Source organism: Engraulis encrasicolus, chromosome 6 (assembly GCF_034702125.1).
Source record: "Engraulis encrasicolus isolate BLACKSEA-1 chromosome 6, IST_EnEncr_1.0, whole genome shotgun sequence".
NCBI lineage: Eukaryota > Metazoa > Chordata > Actinopteri > Clupeiformes > Engraulidae > Engraulis > Engraulis encrasicolus.
In genome coordinates this window covers 22,016,075-22,041,272 of record NC_085862.1, presented here as the reverse complement: position 1 = coordinate 22,041,272, position 25,198 = coordinate 22,016,075, and the positions used below count along the sequence as shown (strand labels likewise).

At 46.3% G+C, this 25,198-nt stretch overlaps 1 protein-coding gene across 5 annotated transcripts in view; it reads left to right on the top strand.

The window, feature by feature from the left end:
- Nucleotides 1-25,198, top strand: part of wwc3 (WWC family member 3) — an 81,113-nt gene that overhangs the window by 36,396 nt on the left and 19,519 nt on the right. For all 5 annotated transcript variants that reach the window (XM_063200933.1, XM_063200932.1, XM_063200931.1 and 2 more), the window contains exons 3-8: nucleotides 2,840-3,043; nucleotides 7,849-7,925; nucleotides 13,512-13,591; nucleotides 21,378-21,507; nucleotides 22,708-22,857; nucleotides 23,222-23,295. In XM_063200933.1, the coding sequence (XP_063057003.1) occupies nucleotides 2,840-3,043; nucleotides 7,849-7,925; nucleotides 13,512-13,591; nucleotides 21,378-21,507; nucleotides 22,708-22,857; nucleotides 23,222-23,295 (715 nt within the window). The remainder of the gene's footprint in view (nucleotides 1-2,839; nucleotides 3,044-7,848; nucleotides 7,926-13,511; nucleotides 13,592-21,377; nucleotides 21,508-22,707; nucleotides 22,858-23,221; nucleotides 23,296-25,198) is intronic.

The window sequence follows — 25,198 nt, the reverse complement described above, 5'->3', positions numbered from 1 at the left end:
GGCTGAGCAGTTTTACCTCTCTTGAGCAGAACAATTTCATCTGGTGAATGATAAGTTCACCCAGTGACTCTCAGTCTGTAGTTTTACCTTCTCCATGTCAGTGTGGATGCTTCTTGAGTGTGATCTTGCCTTTTTGGTAAGTTTTTGTCTTAGGGTGCGTGCGTGCGTGCGTGCGTGCGTGCGTGCGTGCGTGCGTGCGTGCGTGCGTGCGTGCGTGCGTGTTGGAGTGTGTGTGTGTGTGTGTGTGTGTTGGAGTGTGTGTGCCTATGTTCCCAACCCCTGGGCTAGTAGGGGTGGTATGTACTGCATGCATATGACAGTGTTCAGGTCACTCTGCGGCTTAAGGGGGAAAAACATCCGTGGGAAGTGGAGAGGGCATCTCTTCTGTGGAACTGCAGCCGCCCGGCCATCCTGTTCTCGGGGTCACTCAGGCGTGATGTCATGGGACAGTGGAAACTGCGGTCATCGCATGGCGGTCAGACACACTGCCATCCTCTCCTCCGTCCCTCTCCGCTGATCTGTCAAGATGGGCTCCTTCGTTCAGATGAGCTACCTCTAGGTTGTTAACAACATACCGTAGCCCCAGCCCAAGCCCTAAGCTGTAGGGGGCACCACTGTAGTGCATTCGGCTCGGTAGCGCAGCTGGACGGGTATCTAATTTTTTTACACAGTACCGGGCCGGCCCACTTTGGGTGAGCACAGGACTAGGCCGGGTCCCGTCCCGCTGCAGGAGTGGTGTGGGAACGGTCGTCTGTCATGTCGGAACTTGTTTCCAATGCGTAATCCGGAACCGCGTTGCTGCTTATGCCTGCAGGATTTCCACAAAGTGCCTGGGAATAAGGGAAGAGATGTTAGAATAATATTGGTATTGGATGCTGAGCAATGCTCGTAGTAAAAGATGAGTTTTCCTCACGTTAAGACCAGACTTAGATGAGATGAGTTAAAATCATCTCGTCTTGCTTATGGTACATAAGAAAGACAGCTTTTGATGGGGTGTTGTAGCCAGGCCCGCCAACAGTGGGGGACAAAGGGATATGTTGTCCCGGGCCCAAGGAGATAGGGGGTCCAGAATTGTGCCGCCATTACATTGTATTGCAGGGGGCCCTTTCAGATTACTTTGTCCATATCATATATACGTGCAACATTGCCCATGGGGACTAGAGTTCAAATCTGGCTTGGGTCAAATCCCAATCCTTCCCCCTTTTTCTCTCCCACTGCTTTCCTGTCCCATCCTAATAAAGGCAAAACGCCCGATATACATAGTCATGGGAGGACTTTTACACAACTTTCTTACACAAGGAAATGGCTTCGTAGCTTATTCAGAGAGAACTTATAAATGTACACGACTAAATAGGGGTGGTACGGTTCACAAAATTCACGGTTCGGTTCATATCGCGGTGTCAAGGTCACGGTTTTCGGTTCTCTACGGTTCTTTTTTTTTAGTTCATGATAAATGATGCACTGGCTAATAGAATCGAACTTATCACTAAATATCCTACATATGGTTTGTATAGGCTTATAATGTGAATATGGTGTGATTTTAATTGTGTCATCCTCTGATTTGGTCTTATACGCTAATGTTTTAATCAGAGAGACTGGATAAGATACTCCAAGAATCTCTGTTTTAAATATTTTTCTGGGCAGTACATGAATTGCGGTTTGCGATGGATTGCACGGTTCGGTTCGGTACGTGTGTGAATTGTACGGTTTCGGTTTTCGGTGCGGTTTGTGCCATCCCTACGACTAAAGATGAGTCAGTATCTGACCGAGAATGAAGTTTACCTCAGTGACGTCTAGACAAGATGAGCAGACTTCCTTTGTATACTGTGTGTATGCAACATATCATCATGCCAGAGCGATACGATTACACGCCGACTTGAACCGTCTATCGCATTTGTGCATCACAACTTTGCATGTTAATTTGTGCTCCACAACGCCTGTGACAGGTTAAGTTTAGGCATGGTTTTGGTCATTTTTCACAATTTTCCTTGGCTGTGTTGCTGTTCTTGTCAAAAGTAATGCAGCAGAAACGTTGCTTTACTGACAGGTTAAGGTCAGTATGCTTTTGGCCACGGCACAGCATTATAGCAACAGAAATTCACCGCTGCAACAGAAATTTGCAGACACCATAGGAAAAGCTGTGCAAACCTAGTCCCGGAACAAAACTGCTTTCCCACGACATTGAGCACCACGACTTTACTTGCAAAGGCGTCGCACCTCAACCCGGTATGCACTTGCGTGAAATAAATACACCTTTGCATGATGACAGTCTAGTGCAGTGGTTTTCAAAGTGGGGGCCGGGCCCCCTGGGGGGCCACGAGAGGGTGCTAGGGGGGCCGCGGCAGGTTGTCAGGAAAAGCATAGAAACAAAATAAATATTTAAATAAATTGAATAGCTAATGTATACTAAAAATAAACCAAATATCAGTTAACAATATTCCCATACCGCTTTATAATGATCTATTGGGAACCCCGGCTCTAGTGTATTCTGAGGAGGAAATGTTCAGAGAAGGTGGACTAAAGGGTTCTCATCAGGTCTCAGCGGATGGATCATATCAGCAAACGTCATGACGCTGCCATTATAATGGAGTACGAGTGACTGCAGTTAAGCATAGCTCTTATGGTTTCAAAGAAATATTGTCATTATGTAGATGGATAAAGGTAAACAAAACTACCTGACAATGGAGTCACACGTCTGTGTGCAAAGATCAAGCTCAAGAAGTCGTCCCTTTAGAAAACCAAACGTGTATGATTGAGAATCTTTACAGCCTATACCTTTCTTCCTGTGACCTGTGTGCCTCTTCCCCCACCTCCCCCTCCCTCCCTGCCTTCCACACAGAGACCACCCAGATCGAGAACCCGCGTACGCAATGGCGGGGGGAGCAGGAGCGCATGCTGAAGGAGTACCTGGTGGTGGCGCAGGAGGCGCTGAGCGCCAAGAAGGAGATGTACCTGGTCAAGCAGCAGCGGCTGGAGCTGGCCCAGCAGGAGATGATGTTGCTGCACCAGCTCGCGCAGGACGACACGCGCTCCCTCACCAGCTGTAAGCTATAAGACTTTTACATTCCATTACATTATGATTATATAGCACAGCGGTTTCCAAACTTTTTTCCCTGCGCACCCCCTTGTACATATTACACATATTTGGGGAATCCTCTTTTCCAATAGTCTTGGAATTAAACTACACTTCAGACGGACCCTTCCAGCAAACAATGCACCATACAATTAAAAACTGTGTAATGTTCATTAATTCTGTATAAAAACACACATCTCAGACATTGCTCTATTCAGCTCGCGCACCCCCTTGTGGCAGGCTGCGCACCCCCAGGGGTGCACGCACCCCAGTTTGGGAAACCCTGATATACCACATACACACTTTATATTCACTTAACCCCACATAATGAACAGGATAGGATGATGGGGAGATGATGTTGCTGGACCAGCTAGCGCAGGACGACATGCGCTCACTCACCAAGTTTGAGACATTACATTATAGTCATATATCTTGAAAATATTTTAAACCTATGTAGCACAGCCACGCATTATGTTCACTTAACCCTGATAATGAACAGTATACATTTTGCTGGTCCGCCAGCACATAATCACTCACCAACTGCAAGACTTCAGATGATTTTACAGAATATAACGCTATTGTTTATTACTGTATTTCCTCAAGTAATGGCCTAGGCTGCTAGCGTTTTTTTTCCAACCAGGTTACAGGACAGGCTACAATTTGAGTAGGCTTTTAGAAAAAGGGTCAGAGTAAGAGGTATTACAAACTAAGGTGTAGTTTAGATATCTAGTAACTTAAGTTACTGCAGTCATGTGACGTGAAAGTCAAGGAGGAGGGGTGGAACTGTATTAGAAGCTAATGGGTTAAAGGCGCTCTCAGAAGACCAACACAAATACCAAACACATGCACACTGACACAGAAGGTGCAGTATGGTATAGTATTTGTCCACAAACATCTAGCAACAAGCACATATCTACATTTACATATGCATGTCCCAGCAGGCTCAAGCATGGCTAGTAAGCCTACCAATGGGAGCGTGCTATGGAAAACACAACATTATAGTATAGTCAGAGAGAGTAGAGAGAGAGAGGTTCCATTGGCCTATTGTTTCCGGGTTCTTTTATTGCATTGACCTAGGACCTAGGACCTAAGGACCTAAGGACCTAAGAACTGTTCTATTCTAGGAGTATTATGACACGCCTCTTTTGGCAGACCGGAACCTGGTCATGTTAGGTGCCCATAGCAACCTATTACATTGGCATATCTCTATATACTTAAAGAATCTCTGGTATAGTAGTCCTACTCACTCGTGTACTCTTGAGCAGGAGTGTTAAAGGACTTTGGGTCACTCATTGGTGCTAATTTTCAACATAACCAACCAGCGGCCCACACAGAAATCTCACACAGACACGCACACACAGACACGCACACACAGACACGCACACACAGACACGCACACACAGACACGCACACACAGACACGCACACACAGACACGCACACACAGACACGCACGCACACACAGACACGCACGCACACACAGACACGCACGCACACACAGACACGCACGCACACACAGACACGCACGCACACACAGACACGCACGCACACACAGACACGCACGCACACACAGACGCACGCAGACGCACGCAGACGCACGCAGACGCACGCAGACGCACGCAGACGCACGCAGACGCACAAACACACACGCACGCACACACACGCACGCACGCAGACGCACGCACACAGACGCACGCACACACACACATACGCACACACATAGACACACGCACGCGCACGCATATGTGCGCACACACACACGCACACACACGCACGCACACACACGCACGCACACACACGCACACGCACGCACACAGACGCACGCACACACACGCACGCACGCACACGCACACGCACACACACGCACACGCACACGCACACACACGCACATACACACACACACACACACACACAGTATACCGGTACATGTACAAAAAGTGGTATTTATTTACATGATCACATGCTGCGCTGATGGTAAGTGGGATCCTGTTATTACATGTCAGGAGGAGTCCTCTGCTCTGACTAAATGCCGCTGTTGTCTCCTCGTGTAAGGGGAAATCCTGCTGCCCTGCTGCTGTATACAAACAGCCATGTAAATATAAGCAGCGCTTGCACACACAGACAAACTTAACCACGCACGCACGCACGCACGCACGCACGCACGCACGCACGCACGCACAGACACACCAGGACAAATGCATGCACACTCACATAAACATACAAACATGCGCATACACTTTGAATAAGCACAGACAACATCCGCTAACTTGCGAAGAACGTTTAATCACAGGCTGTGTGTCTGTGTGTGTGTCTGTGTGTGTGTCTGTGTGTGTGTGTGTGTGTGTGTGTGTGTGTGTGTGTGTGTGTGTGTGTGTGTGTGTGTGTGTGTGTGTGTGTGTGTGTGTGTGTGTGTGTGTGTGTGTGTGTGTGTGTGTGTGTGTGTGTGTGTGTGTGTGTGTGTGTGTGTGTGTGTGTGTGTGTGTGTGTGTGTGCCTGGCCTGGCTGCCTGTGCTCTATAAATAAAGCATGGCACAGTTTCACATGAAAACACCAGCAGCTCAGCGCAGTGCAGCACAGCGACATCTCAACCCTCCCTGGGAATCTGGACTCAGGGGGGCTTCCTCCAGCAAAGCCGAAGGCCAAGCACACTGGGTGCACGTCAGACTACCTCCTCCCATCCTTTCCTGTGATCTTTGGACTTCTGGCACAGGGCTTGAGGCCATTGCCGATTTACTTTTTTATTCAATACTTGCAAGAAACATATTTTAAAGGGTTGGAATATCCCATTTGCAGTCAGGAAAGTGGGTCTCAGTTGGTTGATCGGAGGGGAGAGCGTAATGTTTTCTGGTATAGCAGGGGTATTCAATTAAATGTCAACGAGGGCCAGTTTTTCACATTTCTCCCAGTAGTGGGGCCGAAATTTACATATGTATTATGTTTGCCCACTGTCAATGAGAAAAATATGAGACACTTCATTGAGGTGGGGGGTCTGGGGGTCCTCCCCCGGAAGGTTTGCATTTCTTAGATGTAATTTCCCATATTTTAGCGTCCCGTGTCCCGTTTCAAGTCTATACGGAACCCGTACTTTTATTTCTAAATTCCGGAAAAACAATTCTGTATTTCAAGGGGCTTGTGGGGGGCCAGAGCCTTTTTGTTCAAGGGCCACGTCTGGCCCCAGGGCCGCCATTTGAATAGCCCTGTGGTAGAGCAACAGAGGCAAGAGAAGGGGAGGCCTAGAGCAGCTGTGGCCTAGTGGTTAGAGACTCATTCTTTCAATCTTGGGCTTGTAGTTTCAAGTCCCACCTGATCTCTCCCTACACCCTCATCCATGGTTGAAGTGCTGTTGAGCAAGGTACCTAACCCTACATTGCTCGAGGGACTGTAACCAATACCCTGAAAAAAATAATACCTGTAAGTCGCTTTGGAAAATGTAATGTAATGTAAAAGGGCTAGTAGGATAGGAAGGTAGAAAGTGGTTTGACTTGCACCCACTGACTTGATGCATGTGTGTGGATGTCATGTCATTGGCTGGCTGGTTAAAAGTCTTCCCCTGTTCCCCCACCGCTCATCACCTTCATCCATCTGTTTCCTTATCACTTTCCTTTTTTCTCTCTCTGTAATGCTCTCTTTCCTCCCTTTTTTGGCACGGTATGTCTGTGTAGCTCCCCCTTGCTCTCATTTTTCTTCCCTCTTTATTTCTCTCCAACAGTCTCTCCTTCTCTTTCGACTCTTTTCCCTCTACCTTCATTGCCCATCTCTCGCTGTCTCTCTCTCTGTCTCTCTCGCTGTCTTGGTCTCTCACTCTCACTCTTGCTCCTTCTTGCTCTGTCCATCTCTTTCTTGCTCCCTCTTGCTCCCTCTTCCTCTCTCTCTCTCTCTCTCTCTCTCTCTCTCTCTCTCTCTCTCTCTCTCTCTCTCTCTCTCACTCTCCGTCTCGCCGTCTCTCTCTCTCTCTCTCTCTCTCTCTCTCTCTCTCACTCTCCGTCTCGCCGTCTCTCCCTCTCTCTCTCTCTCTCTCTCTCTCACTCTTTCTCCCTCTCTCTCTCTCTCTCTGGGTCTTTGTCCTCCCTCTTCCTGTTCCTGAGTAGTGCTGCTGCTGCTGCTGCTGCTGCTCTCCCCTTACGCCCTCCCCTCCTTTCCCCCTTTTACCTTCCCCTTCCTGGCTCCTTCCTCCCTTTTTTCTCTCCACACTCAACTCTTCCTGCTCGCTCTCTCTCTCTCTCTCTCTCTCTCTCTCTCTCTCTCTCTCTCTCTCTCTCTCTCTCTCTCTCTCTCTCTCTCTCTCTCTCTCTCTCTCTCTCTCTCAGAAAGGAACCCCACCCCAAAGCACCCCTTTACACACACACACACACACACACACACACACACACACACACACACACACACACACACACACACACACACACACACACACACACACACACACACACACACACACACACACACACACACACACACACACACACACAGATGGTGAGAGTGAGAACTAGCGCAAGGGAAGAATGGAGCGAAGCATCAGACAGACAAAAGGGCCTCTATCAAAGGACACACTATCTCTCACCTCACCTTGTGTTGTGGTTCTGTCTGTCAGAGTGGTGGAGTTGTGTTACAGCGCTTGACTGACCCCCCCCCCGCCTGTCTTTCATTCATTCTTCTTTCATTTCTCTCTCTGTCTCTCCCCCCCTCTCACTCACTTCTACACACACACACACACTTTCTCGTTCATTCTCTCCTTTTATTTTCTCTCTCTCTCTCTTGTTCTGTCTCTGATATGCAGCACATTCGGGTTCCTCTTCAAATGCAAAATACGACCCTGACCAAATCAAAGCGGAAGTGGCCTGTAGGAGGGAGCGGGTAAGTCATCATCATCACCGCACAACAATGTCTTGGGTGTTAGCTCTTTTTGATGGAATTACACGCATGCACGGATGTACCCACACACATGGACACATCTACTCACCTCTGAACACACAGACAGACCTATACACACACACACAAAAACCTGTACACACACACACCTACCTGCCTCTACTCACGCACATGCACACCAGGGCTTGACATTCATTTTTTCGCTTGCAGGCCACTGTGGCTAGTGGTTTTCCCGAGTCACTAGCAATCCAGCTATTCTACTAGCCACAAATTTGACCCCCCCCCCCCCCATCATGACGCAGTACGGTATATCTAACCTCAGAAGATGAGGTGCTTAGAGCAAGAAGATGAGTGGAAGAGTTTCTACATGGAAATAAAAAACAAAAAAAACAAATAGAAACTGAGTAACTGAGCTTTTTCTTGAACTTCAATACACATACAATACATATTCTGATATTTCATACCATTAAATAAGCTACCTGCCAAATTGGCTTGTGACACTGAAATAGTTACCAGCCACGGCCAAGTTTTACCAGCATTTGGCCGGTTGGCAGCCAGGTGCCAGTGTCAAGCACACACACACACACACACACACACACACACACACACACACACACACACACACACACACACACACACACACACACACACACACACACACACACATGCGTGTGCTGTCTGCGCACACCCATGCAGACACCCCTCCACCCACCTCCCTTCCACCCCATCCTGACACTATTCCTGTCCCCACCCGGAGCCCCTTTCCTCTGAGTAAGAGCGAGGGGTCCAGCCCTTAAAGCCTGAAGGCAGTGGAGCCATACTCTCCACACTTATTTGAACTGGCCCTTGGCAGCAACTATGAAACATGGCTGGATGTTAGGGTGCATCAAACGCCCCCCATGAAAAAATATTGCCTTGCCCCTATAGTAAAAATGTTCTACACCCAGTAAAAACACAGGTGTGTGTGTGTGTGTGTGTGTGTGTGTGTGTGTGTGTGTGTGTGTCTGTGTGTCTGTGTGTCTGTGTGTCTGTGTGTCTGTGTGTCTGTGTCTGTGTCTGTGTCTGTGTGTGTGTGTGTGTGTGTCTGTACACACTGAGGGGGGATTGTCAGTTATTGACAAGGTGAAGGCAACATGTTTTTATTGGGTAGCTTGATGCACCGAAATGTCCATTTCTATTCCAAGATTTTGACTATCATCATTATTTTCTATTTTCATGGGGCTGGTGGCCCCGGTAGACTTCATCCAAATAACTAAATATTTTACACAGTGTGTTTTTACTGGGTGTAGAACATTTTTACTATAGGGTCAAGGCAATATTTTTTCATAGGGGGCGTTTGATGCACCCTACTGGATGTAAAACATTGATGAATTGAGGTGGTCGCACACAACAACAATAGTAGGATGAAAACCATGCCATATGCTGTGACACACATGTCCCAACTAGTCCAGTATTTCACAGGCTGAACAAGCACCTTCAACTCATACAGTATTGACAATCCCCCCTCAGTGTACACAGACGCACACGCACACACCTGCACACACACACACACACACACACACACACACACACACACACACACACACACACACACACACACACAGACCTACACACACACACACACACACACACACACACACACACACACACACGCAGACNTACACACACACGCAGACCTACACACACACGCAGACCTACACACACACACATACACACCGACACACACACACACACACACACACACACACACACACACACACACACACACACACACACACACACACACACACACACACACCCTCAGGGCTGTCTGCAGTGCTGCGTGAGCAGGAGTGAGTCAGTGAGTGAGTGAGTGAGTGAGAGCCACAGGGCGTCTCTGGGGGCTTTTACAAGGTGGCGCAGGCGGCCCTGCCAGGTCATTAGCCACAACTATTATGGACATAACCCTGGCCTCCAGTCGGCCTCTCTAAACACACACACACACACACACACACACACACACACACACACACACACACACACACACGTTTGCTAGTTAACATTAGATGCTTAGAGTATGTTGGGGTACCGGTACTTCATTCCTCGTCTATGAATCTAAAATGTTGACCTGTTACTATGCGTTTTTGGCAATGTGCATCTGTGCTAGTAGGTGCGTGTGTGCGTGCGTATGTGTGTCCGAGAGGGTGAGCGAGCGAGCGAGCGCGAAGGTCAGGGCAAGAGGTGCTGGAGCAGTCATGGGTCATAAGCAATGTTATTTTTCCGGGAAGATGACGTGTAAGGGCACAGTTTTTGGGGTGTGTGTCTGTGCATATATATATGTGTGTGTGCGTGTGTGTGAGCATGTTAATACAGAGAAGGCGCAAATGGTTCCCGTTAGTGTACACATGCACACGTATCATGACTCTCATGAGTATGTGTGAGAGCGAGTGAAAGCCGCCTCTTCCCACTCTGATTGTGTGTGTGTGTGTGTGTGTGTGTGTGTGTGTGTGTGTGTGTGTGTGTGTGTGTGTGCGTGCGTGTGTGTGTGTGTGTGTGTGTGTGTGTGTGTGTGTGTGTGTGCGTGCGTGCGTGCGTGCGTGCGTGCGTGCGTGCCTGCGTGCCTGCGTGCGTGCGTGTGTGTGTGACTAACCTCTTCCAATGTGTGCGATTGTGCTAGCGTGTTTGTGCGTGTGTGTGTGTGACAGTGGGCCCCTCTGGCCTGATGAGTCAGCATTTGTGCGGCGTGGTGCTGAGGGAAGCCCATTGTATGTGCTGCACAGTACACGGCACGGTGTGTGTGTGTGTACTACATGTGCATTACTATGTATGCTGCACTGCATTATGGTCTTGCGTAGGGGTGGAAATAATATCGAAATGTATCGATATATGGCGATATATTCTGATGATTGAATCGCATCGTATCGTGGGGCATTCTTTAACTTTAACTATTCTTTAACTAATCGCTGGCCCCTGCCCAATAACTTAATAGAAACACTATGCAACTTTTTCATAGTCGTGAAATGGCTTGGAACTCAGGGTTTTTCTTGACTGACCAGTTATGGCGAAAATGGGAATATTTCCATCACCATCTGGTGGTTCTGCTCCGAAACAGCACTTGCAGTTTTGCCTGGAGGCGCCGCGCCCTTTGTTGTTGTGGAACTTGTGGCCGCTAGGGGCGTCTAGATTTCTATGTTGTATGAGTGGAACGAATGAGAGACCCATTCATCCCCTTCGTTTGCTAACTAATTGTAAAATCTAAGCAGCAGCAGCTCGCTGAAAGCTGGCTACTGGCTAGCCGATTGTAAAATATCACGCTGGCATGCAGCGAAAACAACGAATGGGACTGCAAATAAATCACGAGCTAATTGAGATGAAAGGTTTGGACAGGCAAATAATTCGCTTATGTGAACATTGGAAAAGGGCTTCAAAACGGAGAGAGCCGAACGCCAAAAGAGCAAATAGGCCTATGTGGATTTTATCACTCATTCACTGCACTGGGATATATGCATTAGCATTCTCAAAGTCCACGCCACCTCGTTTTAGTTTACAAAGCTACACAAATGTATACGAGTTGAAATCTGATGGCGCACATTTTACTTGATGTCAAAGGACACAATCAGTCGAGCGAGGCTAAAAATGTTGTTGCCGATCAAGAGGAAACAAAACGTGATCTCTCGCCGACTATGGGTGTCCACTTTCACTTTCAACACCACACAAAATAAAAACACGTCTTGTCACCTCGACTTGGAAATCAAATCTTTATTATTACAACAAAATAAGCAATAGCCTTTTGTCTCCTCGTTCTCCCAATGTACAGGTACTATATAGTTACTGGAAATGTGAAATAAAGACGGGGATATCTGCCGGGAACAAATAATACCGGTAGTATCCATCTGAAGGAAGTGCAAACGTGATTGCAGTTGTGTGAAGTGAATAGACGAAGCAGCGAATTCATAAGCAAGGGGGAGAATCTTTGATAAAGCCCCCTAGAAGTGGAGAGAGCTGAATGCAAGGAAGGGAATCTGGCTAATTACAGAAGACGAAGAAATTTAATTCGCACATAATCTCGAAGCCAATGTCTGTCTAATTTAGTTCAATGCACATTTTCGGCAGAACCACTAGAGGCCGCCATAAAGTTGTTTACATCGGTGTGTTTATGTCAAAGTTGCATTGGATATCTTTAATAGAAGTGGAAAAGTAATTGGGAAAAAAATGGAATCGTATCATATCGTATCGTGGGGCATTCTTACGTATCGAAAATAATCGAATCGGGTCGCATCAAATAATAAAAGATGGATATTGAATCGTATCATCATGGACGCTGTGATTTACACCCCTAGTGTTGCATGACTTTGTGTGAGTGTGTCCGAGAGTGTGCACGTGCGTGCATGTCTGTATGTGTATGTAGCGTGTAGGAGTATGGATGGGTGGGACCTATGGATCAGCCTTGTGTCTGTAGCCCAACATATTCCACCAGGAAGCCCGACTCTGTGTTTGAAGATTAGATTAGAATATGGATATTATATATATATATTATATATTATATATTATATTATTATATGTCTTAGCTCTCATATGGTTCTTAGTGGGTATATGTGTAGTGTGGGTCTGCATTTGTTGGGTGTTCACAGGTGGGGCACATACACTGCCAGTCAAAGAAACTTGATATTGGAAAAAGTAACTTTGGAATGATCTTTAGACAGCTTTGAATACATGGAATTTATTTTATGCACTGTGTACAGAATTGACCAATATGTATTATAAACTTTGGACTAATCAAAGTGTAGACACCTTTGGCATTAATGATAGCCAGTTGCATTTCTGCTACACTGATTTACTCCTTGAGCGATATGCTCTCCAGAATCTGCCACTAACCCTCATGCATGCCAAAGAGGATGCCTGCTCATGTTGAACCATACATTAAGAAAACAGGCTGTTGACCGCTAGTAGTGTAGTGTATGTGCTTACCGTATGTGCCTACATGTATATGTGCGCGTGTTAGGGGTGTAACGGTACACAAAAATCACGGTTCGGTACGTACCTCGGTTTTAGGGTCACGGTTCGGTAAATTTTCGGTACAGTATATGGGAACAAAATAGAAATCATTTTCTTCCTCAGCACGTTGTAAATTTCACCAAAATATTGTCAAAATACAAACGAAAAAAAAAAAATACATTCAACCTGCTACTTTGGGTTTGAGATTTCATCAGTATAAGAAATAGTACTTTCTCCTCAAGGTTTCACAAAGACCAAGCCTCTACACCTGTTTTTTCTTGCATTATCTCTCAGGGTTCTGCACGAGACTCTGTTCATATTTTTACATTATGCTGCTTCTACATGCAGAGTAGCCTTTTACTCAACCTTTCGGTACTCGGTACAGCACTGTTCGATTCGGTACAGGTCTTTTCGGTACGATACGTCGGTTCGGTTCCATATCGTTACACCCCTAGCGCGTGTGTATGTGTGCCTAAAGCAGACTCCATGATGCCTACCAACTTGCGTGTGCGTGTGCGTGTGCGTGTGCGTGCATGCGCATGTTCATGTAAGACGGACTGCCTGATTCCTTGTGTGTCCTTCCCTTGTGTTTCTCAGCTGTCGCGGCTTAAGCAGGAGCTGGCCCAGGTGAAGCAGGAGCTGCACTACAAGGAGATGGGAGTGGAGACACTGCAGGAGTGAGTACACACACACACACACACACACGCACACTCACACACACACACATATTCAATGGGAATGGGGAGACTGCAAGAGTACAGTAGTGAGACCCCTCCCTCCCTCCAGAAAACACCCTTTCCTCTTTCCCGACACACACATACACACCCTTCCATACATAAACACAGACGCGCGCGCGCGCGCGCGCGCGCTCACACACACACACACACACACACACACACACACACACACACACACACACACACACACACACACACACACACACACACACGCACACGCACACGCTCTAAAACACACACCTTGCTCTTTTTCACACGTTCTCGTTCTCTCTTGTTTTTAACCCCCCTTCCTTTCCTCCTTGTTCACATGATTTTCTCACCCCAGGACATACTATGCTGTAGGATTACTGTGGAGTCTGATTTCTTTCCCTTTTTAAATTTGAAAGATTTTGAACTTTTGGTCCGATATGTCTTTTTTCCATTTTGCCCGTTTGGCTGAAAAGCATCCGCAAAGCACCCGACCCACCCGTGTGTTTACAACATTTCTCCATGTGCCGTGTTAGCCACATGTCATTTATAGATCCATGTCCAAATGAAGTTATAAAAATCAAGTCACAGACATGACTGTGCTTTTCCGCTCAGCCCAAAAGATCCCGAGGAGATTATGTAGTAAGCGGCAGCGGCAGTAGCAGCGGCAGTCCTGTCTGTGCTAAATGTGTCGAGTGTTTACGTTTGTGCCACTGCCACTTCTGTTGTGTAATTTAGGGGCTTGAAAATGCTTGACCACGCACGTCCTGAGACACTTAAGTCTGACCAGCACAGCAAAGCGCAGACTGTCTGCCTTATTTTTGTGCGTGTGTGTGCATGCATGCATGTGCGTGTGCGTGTGTGTGTGTACATAGATGATGATATTCATGAAATGAGAGTCGGTTGGAGGGAAAAAAAAGAATCACAATACGATTTAAACCATGGTGAATGTCTGCCTCTGTTTCAGCCGGGGGTAATTTGATTATGTAATTTTGAGGTATACAGTTGAGTGGAGCTGTAAACCAAACATCACCCAGGGCCCATGTAGCCTCCTGAGAGCCCGAGAGGGGCCTGTGTGCAGGAAGGAATATGGCCCCTGCAGTAACAGTAGTGAGAGCCACAGCAACAGCCATGTCGGTACATTCACAGCAGCAGTTACTGAGAGCGGTGAACAGTAACTATTACAGCAGTAATCAGTAACCACTGAGAACCAGAATGGCCTGTGTGCACGCAGGAATAGCACTAAGGTGCTGTTTCCACGTAGCTTGATATTTTTATATGTGGATATTTTTTTCTCCTGGTTGCATTGGATTTGCATTGGTTTTGGCCTTCCTTTTCCACGTAGCAGATATTTAAAATCCAGGTATAAAAAGCAGGAGAAACAAATATCCTGTTTAGGGGGCTGAAACGCATTTATTACAATGGAGGATTTATTTTTATCCACATGTGGCATTTACACCTCAACAGGAGAAAAAAATACCCTGCTAAAAAAATATCCTGCTACGTGGAAACAGCACCTAAAAGTCTCAGCAACAGTTCAAACTGTACAGTAACAGTAGTAACAACAGCAACAGCTGTAACAGTGCAGTAACAGTATAATCAGAGAGAGTAGAGAGAGAGAGGTTCCATTGGCCCATTGTTTCCGGGTTCTATTATTGCAAGGGGGAGGGGGGGAAATCCCCCTTTAGGCAGACCTAGGCAGACCTAAAGACTGTTCTATTCAATGCTAGGAGTATTATGACACGCCCCTTTAGGCAGACCGCAACCTGATCATGTTAGGTGCCCATAGCAGCCTATTACATTGGCATATCTCTATATACTTAAAGAATCTCTGGTATAATAGGAGCAATAGTGCCTGTGTCCTCCTGAGAGCCGGCCAGAGTGTGGTCTGTGTGCAGGAATGGCTCTTGCAACAGCAGCCACAGCAGCATGCTCGCTCTGTCAAGATTGAAACATTTTTTTAACTTTTCAATGGAGGTACTGCATTCAACACAATGCAAGCGAGGCCACAGTGTGGTGCAGCAGCTCGTGACCTCATCCAGTGGAAAGTGAATGGGAATGCAGCGTCACACTGCACACGGACACATGTGTGATCGCAGCATAACGGTAGCAGTAATAGCTGCATGATATGAAACCATTGCAGCAATAGTACGAAAACCGCTGTCATGTATTAATGATGAGAAATTTATCAGCAGTGATGGTAACAGTAAATGTCATTGCACTAACAAAGCAAATGACTGCGGCAGTCATTATTGTAACATTTGTAAGGGCTACAGCAGTTACACCAGTAGCACAAACAGTCATAACAACGTTAGTAACAACCGTGAGAATAGCAGTGAACAGTGAGAATAGCAGAACCACTTTTAACAGTAGCGGCAGCAACAGCGGCAGTAAGATGTTGTTTTGTGTCAGTCTAGAAGTCCCTAAAATAGCCCGGCCACCCCACTGAAGCTCTGCACTCTCAAGCCATTGTGAGACACCAATAGGCTGCAAGGTTTTTTTTTCCCCTCTTGTTTTGTTTTGTGTTTTCCCTTGTGTGCTGAGAGAGAGAGAGAGAGAGAGAGAGAGAGAGAGAGAGAGAGAGAGAGAGAGAGAGAGAGAGAGAGAGAGAGAGGGAGAGAGAGAGAGAGAGGGAGAGAGAGAGAGAGAGAGAGACAGAGAGACAGACAGAGAGACAGAGAGACAGAGAGACAGACAGACAGACAGACAGACAGACAGACAGACAGACAGACAGACAGACAGACAGACAGACAGACAGACAGACAGACAGACAGACAGACAGACAGACAGACAGACAGACAGACAGACAGACAGACAGACAGACAGACAGACAGACAGACAGACAGACAGACATGTATGCGAGAGCTGTAGATTGTATGAGAGAGCTGTAGATTGTATGAGAGAGCTGTAGATTGTATGAGATGGTATGTGTTTCTGAATACAGTGTGTGTGCACAATTTATGCGTGGGAGAAAAAACAGAGTTGGCGCGAGAGATTTCAGAAGTTGTGTGTGTGTGCGCGTGTGTGTATGTGTGCGTGTGTTTTCTGGAAAAGGAGACTCCACCTCAGGAAGAGGATGCACCAGTGGAATAGAGGAGACAGGAAAAGCTCCATGAGGAGAGAGAGAGAGAGCGAGAGAGAGCAGCAAAGAGAGAGAGACAAAGAGGGAAAGGGAGAGTAAGCGATAGAGGGAGAGAGACTGACAGAGAGCGAGAGAGAGGGGAGAGTTAGGAACGAAGTGAGACAGGCAGAGCGAAGGGGGGGAGTGCCCCAAAGCTGTTTGAAAAACACAGAGAGATATCTGGCAGCAAATTCCTGCGTACTTCCTGCATCCCGGCGAGAGAGAGAGGCGAGCTTATCTCTTAGATAGAACACAACTCGAGTGGCTCCCAGAATAGCACCCAGAATTCCCTGCTCCCTGAGAAACACTGACGACCCCCCCACCCCCCACCCATCCACCCGCCACCCCCCACTCCCCCAACTCCGAGACCCTGGGATGGGCTCTCTCACTCACACACTCACTGCGCTCCTCATCTCTATTTTTCTCTAGGCTTTTCTTAAACTTTCCAAAAAAAGATTCTGAGCAAATGGACCAGAGAGAAAATATTTCAGACATGAGCAACTGTTGGACACCTTTACTTTGCTAAAAGACAAAATCTGAAATTGATCTTGAGCTTTCCTTTGTTCTTGTTTTTGTTCCTTTTTGTATTCTTCTATGTACATTTTCACACTAACACACTGTACTCAAAAGGCGTTTTTGGTCCCTTAGGCCACAGTGCTGCTTCTGCTGATTGCAAGTTATTGGTCTCCCTGTGGCAGTGGCAGGGCTCCTCTGTACAAAACAGAAACAACAAAAGTGAAGTTCTCAATACCTGGCTCCCATTCCTCTAATGACATTTTGGGCAACATGCGTCCTGGTCAAGTTCAAAAAGACAAATAAACTCATTTCCCCCATAGAATTCCAACCTAAGGAATTCAATCGAGTTGTTATTTATGACATAATGACAAAGCATTGGCTGAGTTTTTGAACATATGGTGATGGGATGTGGTCCTGCTTGGATTTGTTTGAGAGTCTGGGCATTGTTGGAAATGTAGAGATGGCCATTAAACGATGACACTTGTTGTCCAAGTTAGCCAACCAATGATTTGAGAGTTTCTGTTGACTCTTTGATTAAAGCAGCCACATCACTCTTGAAAACTTCTTATTGATCATTGAGTAGAGCTCCAAGGTCACTCTTGGTAATTGGGCTGTCATCAGGTTTGTCAGTCCATTTAGCTTCTTTGGCCATATTTGCTAACTTAGCAAAAACACTAGGTCACATTTCTGCTGTTACATTTTGCTCTTGCAGCCTGTTTAATGAAACTGCGGTTCAAGGTACATGAGTTTTAAGTAACAAAGAAAAAAGGGAAAAAAATTGGCATCCAGCTTTGCGAGATGAAAGTTAACTGAACCCCCCTTTCATACGCCTGTTCACTAACGTATCATGCCAGAAGTCTGGCAATGTAGAGATGGAGAGAGAGGTAAATGGAGTAAGACACAGCCAATTGCCATGATGAGAACTGATGATACCATCGGTTCTACCATAATGGAAATTTGATCCCTTTGTTGTTGTTTTTTTTTTACCTTACAAGACAAAGGGCTTTTTACTTGCCTGTGTCATGAATCTGTGTGCTTTAAGTAGCCCGCTTTAGAGACCAAAAAGATAGCGGCCTGTCTACTTGCATATTTTCTAGAAGCATCAACAAATTAGACAGCATTATTTTCATTATTTTTGTTTTCTATTCCCCCCTGACACTGTGCTAAGCAGCACAGCCGCTAAGCATAGCCTGCTAGTACAGTAGCAAGGTGAATAGGGGTGTGTGCTGTGCTGTGCGTATGTGTGTGTGTTGTGGGGTGTTGGCCACTTGGGAATTGGTGGGGTTGGGAATAGGAGGAGGATGGGGGAGGAGGGGCGGTTGGGGGGTTGGGCGGAATGGAGGAAGTGGTGGTGGTAGGCCATTGGAGGGTGGAGTTGTGGATGGGAAATGGGCACTGGGAGCGGTGTAGGGGGGGACAAAGGCGGGTTTGTGTCGGGAGGAAGAGGCAGGCCAACAGTACCTGCTGTTGAAGGGAGCAGGGGTCCTGGTGGAAGAGTGAGGTGCGGTGCGGTGTGGAGCAGGGCAGAGTAGCCAGAGCAGAGTGGAGGGCTCAGTGCCAGCCCCCAGTAGTAATGTAAAAGTCAGGCAGCTCAGCTGCCCCATGCACCACACACTCGCCACCTCTCTCCCTTACACTGCCCCTGCTCCGCGAATTACCGTCAGAAAAAGACACTCGTGTCGTGTTAGCTAAGCTCTCTTTCTCTCCCTCTCCACTCTCTCCACTCTCTCTTTCTCTCTCTGGCTGTATCACTCTTCTGCTGTTTTTCTTTCTCTTGCTGCCTTTCCCCCTTCTCCCTCTCCCCATCTTTCACTTTCTCTCACCTGTAGTGGGATTCCCCCTGGTGTACTTTTTGCACTAATAGGCTTAAATACTTAACATGTGTTCATTTATCGGGCCTTGCTCTGTTGCTCTGTCGCAGTCCCTTACTGCATTTTTGTTCTCTCTCCCTCTCTCTCAGTCTCTCTCTCTCTCTCTCTCTCTCTCTCTCTCTCTCTCTCTCTCTCTCTCTCTCTCTCTCTCTCTCTCTCTCTCTCTCTCTCTCTCTCTCTCTCTCTCTCATTTTGAATCTATTCTGAGTGTTGGCGCCTACCCAAAGAAGCTTAACTCAATAGAATGACAAAATCTGCTGAGCTGCGTGTTTTGGAGCACAAAAAATCTTAGCAGTTTGAATAGATAAGCTGATGGGTCATTCAGACAGACTACCTAAGTTGTTTTTTAGGTATGCGGAAGTGTTTTACAAACTCTCCTGCTTTTTCACAAGGTGTCATATCACACATACTCTAGACCTCAAGACTTACTCGCCTCCCACTCACACACTGTTTAATTCTCTCTCTCTCTCTCTCTCTCTCTCTCTCTCTCTCTCTCTCTCTCTCTCTCTCTCTCTCTCTCTCTCTCTCTCTGGTGCTTGTCTTTTGTGACCAGCAGCATTGCACACATAACCCAGAAGGATTTACGTCTGGAGTGGAGTCTAGGCTGCTTTGAAAAGGCAGACATTCCCCGACAGGAGGCTTTGAGTGCGGGGCGGCCGTCTCCAGTTTCCCTGGCCCTAATTACGATGCCTCGGAGACCAGGAGCTGGTCGTACGTTAAAACAATATTATTGCACCACGGCTAAATGGTTAGACTGGACCGGTCAGACAGACAGGATTATGAGCAGCCATTAAGATTTCAATAAATCTATGTGCGCGCGCACACACACACACACACACACACACACACACACACACACACACACACACACACACACACACACACACACACACACACACACACACACACACACATACACATACACACACACACACACACTGCAAACACCTTCCAGTGTCTCGTTTTGCCCCCAGGGCCAGGTCACCAACCCCCTTAAGTACAATCCGAGCAACTGCCATTCGACACCTCTGTCTCTTATCTCTTTAACTACTTTGCTGATGTGTTAAAGCATCCATTCAGCGCAAACCAAAGGACACGCATGAATGTTTCTCCATGGCTACTAAGTTTATATATATTTTTAGGGTTTTTTTATACCTTTATTTTTGACAGGAACGTATGAGACGGTTACAGGAAGTGAGTTGGAGAGAGAGTTGGGGGAGGATCAGGAAACAACCTGGGGCCGCAATCGAGCAGTGTAACAGTGCAGTGCCCTTCCCTTTGAGCCATCAATGTCAGAGTGTTCAAGCTTCCCTCTGTTTTGCTTCTCTTCTGCTTAATGTTTCACACAGTCTTTGTTTTGTTGTTGTTGTGGGGCTTGATTCAGTAGAGAGGCATAAGTGTGGTTTAGCGGCCTCACCCAGTTAGCGCCTAATGAGGACCTTCGGCCCGATATTAAAATATCCCGCTTAGCCTGGCGTCTGGGATACACCCCGTCGCCTGGTGGAGGCAGCCGGTGATGTCATGCCCAATTTAATTGTTTATAATTAGGTGTGTGAAGGACGACGGCTGGGAGGGATGCTATGTTGCGCTGTGCTGCACGGCGTGGCATGCTTATGTAAACTATATTTAGGGAAGGTGTCCGGCCGTGCATACAAGTGCCCGAGAGGGTGCGTGTATATCTGTGTTTGTTGTGTGTATGTCTGTAATTCTGTGTGTGTGTGTGTGTGTGTGTGTGCACTGAATGTCTGTCTCTGTTTGTGTTCAGCCATGTGTGTGTACTGTATGTGTAATATTAGAATGTTCAAGATTTTGTTCTTAATGTATTGAGACTATTGATGTGTAAATTGGAATCGCATGAAGTGAGTGTGTAATGCCAATCCACATATTACTGTGGTGAAATCATGGTGACATGATGCTGATAGCAGGGGGTAGTTAAGTGCCCAGTGTGATGCCAACTGGGGTTACCTAGTCTGCGAAAATAACTTTTTAAAAGAATGTCATCGGATGTGGTCGAACCGTGGTCGGATGTTGGATGAGTGACAACACTACAGTACATATGCTCATCCTTTGTTGGGTCATTGGAATATTCTGGCAAAATGAACAAATTGTGCTCATCCTGTTTCAAGGTGCAGGTGTCAAGGTGTGCAAGGTGCGAGTCTAGATTTATGGTATAGCACCTTAGCCCACTCAGCTCAGGGCCCAGCTACCGGTGTTTTTAAGCCTGTGTCCTCTGCTTTGTGCCCTATATCAGGATTGACCGGAAGATGTCCAGCAGTCAGACCAGCTACAAGCTGGACGAGGCCCAGGCCATCTTCAACGAGCTCCGCACCATCAAGAAGGCCATCAGCTCAGGAGAGAAGGAGAGGCAGGACCTCATCCAGGTGAATACCACACACACACACACACACACACACACACACACACACACACACACACACACACACACACACACACACACACACACACACACACACACACACACACACACACACACACACACACACACACACACACACACACACACACACGGCATTGCAAGCATCTCTCTTGCTAGCCAAAAAGAGATTAAGTGTCACAGCAGTTGAATTAGTTATCTTCCAGCCATCATTTCCAACATTTTTTGTGGCTTATCTATAACGTGGTGGCTTTTGGGGTGCACAACCTTCACAAGCTGTCCCTGCAGTAACATTAGAAATCCAAACATTTCTCACCCAAATCTTTGACAGTTCTGGACACAGTTTTCACCACAATTGTGTTGAGGCATGCACTAAAAATATGCAATTGCATGAAAAATGTCATTGTGTCCTTTTCAGCTGATCATTTGGTTGTTTGGTACAACCACTTTTACTGAATTTATTCAACTTGAGAAACAGTTCCACCCAACAATCCATCACCTTTCTGTATAAAAAAAGCTAAATCATTCAGCACGAGGAGTTGATTTGTATTGTATGTCATGTGCAGGCTTCCACTGACCAAGCCATGTGAAATTCCGATAAGCTGTGTCCTGTCCTTAATCGGGTCCTATCTCTGACCTAACGTGACTGCTGATGACAGTTTCTCAACTATTTCGAGCTTCTCCGAAGACTTAATAAATTTAAATCATGATGTGGGATTTTTTTTTTTTGGTTGCATACTGTACAGCACGCTTCACATGCTCACTTGGTTTTGTGGTTTGTGGTTTGGAGCAATGTCTGTATTTTTTTAACATGTACTGTTTATCATTCTTACTTAGTGCCCTAAATGTTTCAAAAACTTAAAATAATTACCAGAATTTTCAGCTTCTATTCAAGGACTGTGGTGTTCTCAGAAGAGGTTCAGGTTTTTGGGTGTTCTGTAGTGCCACCCAGTGGTGAGTCAGCATAGGAACACATAATTATTAATGTACATTTGTCACCAGACCAGAAGAAGTAGGTATTCTTGTATAGCCTGATTTGTCCAATTAATACATATTGTCTGCTGTCATCAGAGCTGCGTACGTGCTTGTGTTTTAAGTGTGTGTCTGTGTCTGTCTGTGTCTGGAGTGCATATTGTATCTGTTACTCATTCGCCCCTTGCCTTCATCTTCTCTCCATCCATCTTAGAGCCTTGCAAAGCTGACCGCCAACTTCCACAGCAGCTTGTCTATTGGTGACTCCATAAATGAGGTGGCCAACAACAACACTACCCTGGGTGACTCCTGCCACCTGCAGCAGTACTGTGACACTGGCTGTCAGACAGAGATGACTGGAGAGGTAAAGTACAGAATCAGAAAACTTGCATTTGTCCCAACAATGGGCAATTTAGTTTATACTCGGTAATCCCCAAGTACGAAGTACAAAGTACATGTGTGTTATGCAGAATTGTAGTGTGTGTATACTGTATGTGTAGTGAGTGCGTAATAACTAGTTAAAAAAGGCTTAAGCATGTTTTTTTAAGTGTATTATTAATTATTTAATTCTCCTATCTCCCCTACTGTTTTTAAACATGGCAAATGTATGTTCAGTGCATACATTTAACATACATTAATTGTATGCAATTGTGCTGTTCAAAATGATCTGTGATAAGATGCCATCAAAGACTTTTCAGGCTCAAGGTCATTTTTTTTGTTCTATACAGTTTGGCTCTCAAGACCTATCTCCATTAGTGGACAAAGAGAGACTTACTTGGCAGTATGAAGAATCGAAGAAAAGGTAAGTGTGCAATTTATTATTTGCACCCACCACAGTTACAGCTGTACAGACAAGAGGTGTATATATTGTGGTTGCAAGGAGGTAGAAAATATGTTCACATTGTCTTGAGTGGTTGAAATGAAACTATATCAGTGTTGATTTTGTGGTTTCCAGGCTCTAGTTCGGTGGGGATCTGCGGAGGTGTATTTAGCCTTGTGCTTTAAGGTTAACGTGTCTAAGTTATGTAGAGAATATTGACTAAAGTCGTATAAGATTGGGCACCTCCTTGAGATCTCATCATAAATTGTTTATATATCTCTATGAAGTACAGTTAAAACTGAAACTGAAACTGAAATCAGTCACACTATTTGGTGCATACCTTTGTGTCCAGTTGTTGTATTTATCATGTCGAGATGGCAAGTGACACTCGGTGCCTCTGGATTTATTGTTAAACAATCATTTTTTTTTTTAAATGTTAACAATTTTCTTACAAACGTTTAAACAGTTGGGCAGTCGTACCCTAATGGTTAGTCAGGGAGTTGGTCATGTGATCAGAAGGTTCCAGGTTGGAATCCTGTATCAGTAGGGACTGAGGCTGCTCTCTGGGACTCTGGGGATTCTTGTCCTTATGCAGGATGTCAAATCACGTATTGCTTTAGGGACTTTAACCAAAACCCTGTGCCTATAGTTGCTTTGGAAAAAAAGAGTGTTTACCAAATTAAGTTATGGTAAAATTAAGTGTAATAATGGCATCTATATAATTCGAATGTTCACTGACTGTGACGTAGAATAACGTAGGTTGTATGATCACCCCGGCTTCCTGAGTTTCTTTTTTTCCTTCTTTTCTCCGAGACGCTTGTTACCATAGTGACACGGTGGCCACAGAGCCAGCCATGACATCAGAGAGAGAGAGAGAGAGAGAGAGAGAGAGAGAGAGAGAGAGAGAGAGAGAGAGAGAGAGAGAGCTGTGGAAACTTGCATGCTCGCTCACTGACTCACACACCGTCTCAACTCCAAAACACATAAACACAGTTATTTCCCTTCAACCAGAACGCTCAGTCAGGACACTCCAACCAAGACATCCCAAACTCTCTCACTCCTCCTCCTCCTCCTCCTCCTCCTCCTCCTCTTCCTTCACTGAAAGAGTTAAATCCTGAGTCTCACTCACACATATGCACCCACCTGTCAAATTCTGCTGGGTGATTTTGACTCATTTCAAACGTCATTTTGTTCACTTTTGGACATTTTGAGGACCATAGGAAGTAAATGGGCCATGCTTACTTCACGTATGAGAAGAGTAAACACTTCCTGTCAGGCAGCATGGTGTGGCGTGATGGTGGTGATGGTGGGGCTAGTCATGTAAACAGATCTGGGACGATTCTCCAGATGCGCAATGTGGTCCATGACTGCCTTGGTTTATGCAAAAATGATGGGTCATCGTTTCTGTGCCTCTGCCTCTGTCTTTTTCTCTCATTTTCCCTTTTCTTTCTCTCTCTCTTTCTCTCCCCTCCCCTCTCCCTCTCTTCTTTTTTCACCCTCTCTCTTCTGCACGTGTTCATTATCTCTCCTTGTCTCATCTCCCCCACTCCCATCCCTTGTCCCATCATCTCTCTATTTCTTCTTTGCCCACTCTTCCTCTTCCCCTGCACCCCTGTCCTCCACCTCTTCCTTATTCTCATCCTCAACATCCAATCCATTTCTTCTCTTCTCCCCCTCCTCTTCTCCAACCCCCCCTCACACACATCTCTGTCTATTTCCACCTCCTGCTCCTCTTCTTCATCCCTATTCCCCTACTTCTGCTCCTCCTTCTCCCCCTTCCTCACTCCCTCTTCTGCTATCCTCACCCTCCCTCTTCACCTCCCTCTTCTCCTTCTTCCTCATCCCCTCTTTCCTCTCCTCACCTTCTTCCTTCGCATATCATCCC